This window comes from Nerophis lumbriciformis, linkage group LG10 (genome assembly GCF_033978685.3).
Source record: "Nerophis lumbriciformis linkage group LG10, RoL_Nlum_v2.1, whole genome shotgun sequence".
Taxonomy (NCBI): domain Eukaryota; kingdom Metazoa; phylum Chordata; class Actinopteri; order Syngnathiformes; family Syngnathidae; genus Nerophis; species Nerophis lumbriciformis.
The window spans coordinates 35,607,192-35,613,191 of record NC_084557.2 but is presented as its reverse complement, the minus strand read 5'-3'; the positions used below and the strand labels follow the sequence as shown (position 1 = coordinate 35,613,191).

Genomic DNA, 6,000 nt, shown 5'->3' with positions numbered 1-6,000 from the left:
ACACTGACAAAGCTTAACCTATTGTGACTATAACAATCTACAAGGTTAATGTAGGTTGCTTCTCTTTCTCCCCCTCCATTTTTCTGCATTCTTTCGTATCTCAAGTTATCATTACGTATATGTATTGTTGCATTTAAACAACTGTATTGTTGATAATAAAGGTAAATTATTGGTATTGTTCATTATCAATAGCGCTATTTCTATTGGTATTTGTATTGATCCATTTGTAGTGTAATAATGCTCATTGTCATTTCTGTATTATTTTTTATTTTTCGCTAACTGCTTATTTGCTATTACTTTTACCATCATATTTGTACATGTCATATTTGCTGATGTTGCTCTATTGTTGTTGTTGTTGTTGTTTGCTGTTGTTGTTTTTGTCTCTCTGTCTAATCCCCCTCTTGTCCCCACAATTTCCCCCTCTGTCTTCTTTTTTTTTCTCTTTCTATCCCCTCCTGCTCCGGCCCGGCTGCACTAAATGATAATATAAATACATTTAATAAAGTCAAATGCAAATAAGGCAACAAGAGAAGTATCCTACACTTCTCTTTTGTAAAGTAAATCTGAACAGCCGACATGGGCATCTACATCAACTATATGATTTGCCTGAGAAGCTGGACAGGACACACAAAAAAATAAAAAAATAAAAAAATAAAAATAAAAAAATATAAAATAAATAAATAAATATATATATATATATATATATATGTATATATGTACACATACATACATATATATATATATATATATATATATGTATATATGTACACATACATACATATATGTATAACATGCGTTAAGCTACAGACCCCATTTAACAGCATTTATATCTATGGACCCACATGTATAATATCAATGTTAATGTAACTGGGAGTGTACAAATGGACCCAATAAGAGTCTATTACTATTAACTATCTGTCATTTAGCTGGGGACACCCTACAACTACCTTACCTACACCCCCACTGGATGTATTTATTTTAGTTTGCCTTTGCTTTAGTCCACCCTTATAATATTATTAATTTTCTCTGCCTACAGTAATGAAAAAAAAAACAGCATCTATCGACATCTTGACAAAAAAAACCATTGATTTGTGTTTTGTTGGAGAACAGTTGGTAATGGTTATGTGCAGTACAACTTTTCATGAACTCAACTCACCTTGTTGTGTGTTCCTAGATTTGTAGTCCACGTCTTTTAGTTTACAGAGTAAACAATTAAAAAGTAAGATTTGGGCCATTGTTTTCTCTAAATGTGTTGAGTCTCAACTTGAAGCGTCCTTCCGTCTCTGATGACCTCGTCGTCATGTGACGCGAGTGCGCGGCTGTTTTGATTCTGCTTCCTGGTTTCGATGACCCGCCTTCTCTTGCCTCTAATTGGCCAGTACGTGATTTTTTTCGCACTTACCTTAGCCAATTGGGACTCACCATAAAAACACCAACCAATCATCATGGACTTTCTGTGTTTAGTGACAGGCTATTGTCAGCACCACAATGGCTCTCTAGTTACTGGTCTTCTCCAGCCAACACACAGAGCTAAGAGTTACATAAACTGTTTAAGTACATTTTATTTAAAGTATTGTATGAAATGAGATGATAATTAAAAAATTGAGTTCGTGCTGTTACGTGTTTATAATACTAAATATTATTTTCATTGGCAACTCATTGGCTTTCCATCCATCCATCCATTTCCTACCGCTTGTCCCGTTCGTGTTGCATTATATTCCTGGTCCAACACAACACGTGACTGTTCTGGCAGTGAATCCCAATATTGGGTGAAACCGTACAGAATTTAAAGCAAGTTAGCCATCAATTTGTAAGTAAAAAAAATAAATAATTGTGTATTAACATCATGAGGCAATTATACACTTATATTCATATTTCATAACTACGATTTATAATGTGGCACACGATGACAAATGTGACACCTCGTTAATCTAGGTCACTTGTGTACGTGAGTGACAAGTGGAAAAGCTCTGACTTGCTTGGTGTCAACCAGTCTTCAGATTTTTTTTAAGGAAAATATTATTTGGTCAATATTCATATTACTAACACAATCCAACAAGTTGAATCAATGTCTATTTCAATGACACCTCAGTATTACTTGTGGCTAAGCCAAAAGGAACACACCTAACTGACAGTAAACAGTGGTCTATTTTATTGAATGAGTTGTTTAATGCATTTCAAGTACTCCAAAAAATTACATCTCTTTGCACAATACAATTGGAATCCTTTTTTTTTTTTTTTTTTTTTAGTAAAAATGTTCAAAGTGAACAAAAATCTCCAATACTGTATAAAACACAGTGAACATTAAAATCATGACAGTAGTATTACTTTTTAATCTCGTGTTCTTTCGGCCTACATCACCTACAACATTTCATTTGGACATTGCAGTGCATGTTCATCTAAAATCTTTTACCAAGACTACGAAATGAAAATCAAAGTAAATTTACAGGCATTAAGCTTCTGCTCTTCTAGCCAAACCATGCCACAGGGTAACACAGACTTAAAAAAAAAAAGAAGAGAATGTCACATTAAATCCATCACACAGTTTTTTTTATAATCAATGACAGTGGAGGAAAATATTAGAAGTCCAGTTCAACCAGCACATACAAGAACATAAATAACTTAAGAGGATCGTTTGTCACAAAAAAAATCAACATGTTATCAAAATGTAATTTTCAGTTTGGAATGAAATGTGAATTTCCAAAGTACTGTACAAGTTTACAGGTTCAATTCTGGAGCGTTTTTTTTTTTTTTAAAGTTGCACTTTTGTTTTGTACAGACAAACACACAAGCCTGATTCACTTCCTCTTCGGAGCAGAACGTGGGATTGAAATCTAAACATGGGGACAGTGTTGTATAAGACATTGGTTATGATTTGAAACTGCATGCACTCAGAACAGAATACACTCATGTCAAGCCTGAAGACAGAAACATTGCATGGAATATTAAATGCAAAAATGATGTTCTTTATTGTAATCGTCAAACTAGTATTCCTACTGAAGACCGGATCGTGCCTAGAGGACAGAACGTCGTCAATCAATTGTCAAAGGAGGTAAGACGGCTGCATACAGGTGCATTAAGATGGCGCACGCTGATGCAAACAGACACTCCAGGATGGTGAACTAGCAAGCTGTGTGAACATAGTGCCTCAACAAGCCCCTCTTCCTTTTATTGTCACATTAAAAGTAGTCAAAGTAAGTGTTGACACATGTCACAGACCAATGAATAGTCACATTTAGTTAATGCCACTGCATGCCCACTAAAGTTTGCTATCTGAGGAACAATAGAATGAATTGTTAAGACTGTTGTTTTTTTTACACACATCCGCGGAATCATTTTTATTCCCACACGCACGTCAACTCTCACTTCTAAACTAGGCCACAGCAACCCTCGCGTCATACGTTCATTTAGTGGTTATTCATTCTTTGTATAGCTAAATTAAACTGGTCAAAGAGGGGTTGAAAAAGCAAGGTGGTCTCTTCTTCCTCACATCGAGCTTAAGCAACACGAACAAGAAATTAAGCAGTAAAAAGGAGACAGATCCAAAAAAAAATAAAAATAAAGAGGGATATGGTGACTTTGTTGTATAAATTCAGAATCAAGCAACCTAAAGTGACAGAGCTCCACCTGATTGGACGACAGAGTCAGATCGCCTGCGACGATGTCCACAGAGCTCTTAGCGACTATCATTCCTTCTTCGCTTGTGTGTTAAAAGTCCTGAGAGCGCTAACCAAAAAATTAAAACAAACAAAACAGAGAAGAGTGAAGAATTACCCATTTACAGTAGAAGAAATAGTTTGTTTTCACTTATGATACACTAAATATGTACAGTCACATGCAGGAGACTGTCTGCACAATAGAGACGGCAGCATGTGTCTTTTGCTGTTTGTACATGTGGAAATCACACAAGTGCCGCCACTCCCCTGCCGTGTCTCTCTCTCTCTCTCTCTTTCTCTGTCATTTTGGGCTAGAATGGCGCGAGAAAAGCACAGACAAAATTTACCGGCAGCCACAGGCGTGTCACTGGAGACGACGTCGCAAAAGAACCAAAACACATCACAAAGTGTACTAAATCTACAGATGATTCCTTAACTCCTTGGCACTCCTCTGAATTTCAAACCATATCAAATGAAAATGGAAAAAGAACCCAGATCGTGCGGCGCTGCAAATGGCTGACGGTCCACTCCTACAAAGAGCCAGAAGGAAGCTGCTGGATGTTCTCTTCTTGGTGTGTTTGTCAAGATGGAAAATACGTTGGTGACTAACGACCATGTCAGGCTTTTTCTTTGGATGGAGTGACGCTTTAGTTATCCCACAGTAGGCACAAGGAGGAGCCAAGGCATTGGGGGGCGGGGGGGATCTGGCGGCAGGGGTGGAGGTTTGGGTTTCGGTCTCAGCGTCTCATCTGGCCCATCTGATAGTTCTCTCTTTGCTGGCGGTGGTGCCGCTGGTGCTGTGCCGGCCGCTGAGGCTGCCTTTGTGCTTGTCGCTGACCGCCATGAGCACCGTGGCCGCTGTGCTGCGACTGGTGCTGCACCTGGGAGTTGGCCTGCTGCTGCGCTCGTCGCCTCTTCAAAGTACCTATCAGGGAAAAGAGGGTAAGTTGAGCTTTTTTATCGGCATTTTAAAACTGTCTTGTCATCAGAAGGAATCATATTTAGACTAATCCTCATGCTGTACATTAAAAACAACCTACCGTTATTATTGTGTTTACGGTTAAAACATACAGTACAGGCCAAAAGTTTGGACACACCTTCTCATTCAGTGAGTTTTCTTTATTTTCATCACTACCAGTATTTACATTGTAGATTGTCACTGAAGGCATCACAACTATGAATGAACACATGTGGAGTTATGTACTTAACAAAAAAAGTGAAATAACTGAAAACATGTTTTATATTCTAGTTTCTTCAAAACAGCCTTTGCTCTGATTACTGTTTTGCACACTCTTGGCATTCTCTCGATGAGCTTTAAGAGGTAGTCACCTGAAAGGGTTTTCACTTCAAAAGTGTCATAGTTTTGATGCCTTCAGTGACAATCTACATAGTAAAAACTCATTGAATTGAGAAGATGTGTCCAAACTTTTGGCCTGTACTGTATATCCTTTTGCTCCACATTTCATATGACTTAAGAGTTTTTGTTTATGAGTGGTTGCTCTGACGTCTTGGGCCTGTGTTCTAGCGTTCCCATGCTACTTCAAGAATGCTTGTAAGTAGGGATGTCCGAAAATGGCTTTTTGCCGATATCCCGATATTGTCCAACTCTTAATTACCGATACCAATATCAACCGATACCGATATCAACCGATATATACAGTCGTGGAATTAACACATTATTATGCCTAATTTGGACAACCAGGTATGGTGAAGATAAGGTACTTTAAAAAAAAATTAATAACATAAAATAAGATAAATACATTAAAAACATTTTCTTGAATAAAAAAGAAAGTAAAACAATATAAAAACAGTTACATAGAAACTAGTAATTAATGAAAATGAGTAAAATTAACTGTTAAAGGTTAGTACTATTAGTGGACCAGCAGCACGCACAATCATGTGTGCTTACGGACTGTATCCCTTGCAGACTGTATTGATATATAATGTAGGAACCAGAATATTAATAACAGAAAGAAACAACCCTTTTGAGTGAATGAGTGTGAATGGGGGAGGGAGTTTTTTTGGGTTGGTGCACTAATTGTAAGTGTATCTTGTGTTTTTTATGTTGATTTAATAAAAAATAAATAAATAAAATAAACGATAACGATAATAAAAAAAAGATACCGATAATTTCCAATATTACATTTTAACGCATTTATCTGCCGATATTATCGGACATCTATACTTGTAAGCTACTCTTTTGATTTTGTTTAGTCTCATCATTAGTCTTCATGTTGGTTATTGCAAAACTCAAAAGCAGTACCAGCTACCTTGGCTTAAACAATAGAGTTTATGTACATTGATGTGCATGTGACTGTGTTCTAAAAAGGCCTTTTTGGCGCAA

The 6,000-nt window shown here is 36.9% G+C and overlaps 2 protein-coding genes across 2 annotated transcripts in view; both read right to left on the bottom strand.

Annotated features, from left to right (window-relative positions):
- Positions 1 to 3,144, bottom strand: part of LOC140679054 (uncharacterized) — a 4,749-nt gene extending 1,605 nt beyond the window's left edge. The window contains exon 1 of the mRNA XM_072913939.1: positions 1,157 to 3,144. Coding sequence (XP_072770040.1) covers positions 1,157 to 1,235 — 79 coding nt within the window. The 5' untranslated portion in view covers positions 1,236 to 3,144. The remainder of the gene's footprint in view (positions 1 to 1,156) is intronic.
- Positions 3,145 to 3,305: 161 nt separating this feature from the next.
- LOC133612372 (disintegrin and metalloproteinase domain-containing protein 10-like) overlaps positions 3,306 to 6,000 on the bottom strand; it is a 45,315-nt gene continuing 42,620 nt past the window's right edge. The window contains exon 16 of the mRNA XM_061969729.1: positions 3,306 to 4,581. Coding sequence (XP_061825713.1) covers positions 4,394 to 4,581 — 188 coding nt within the window. The 3' untranslated portion in view covers positions 3,306 to 4,393. The remainder of the gene's footprint in view (positions 4,582 to 6,000) is intronic.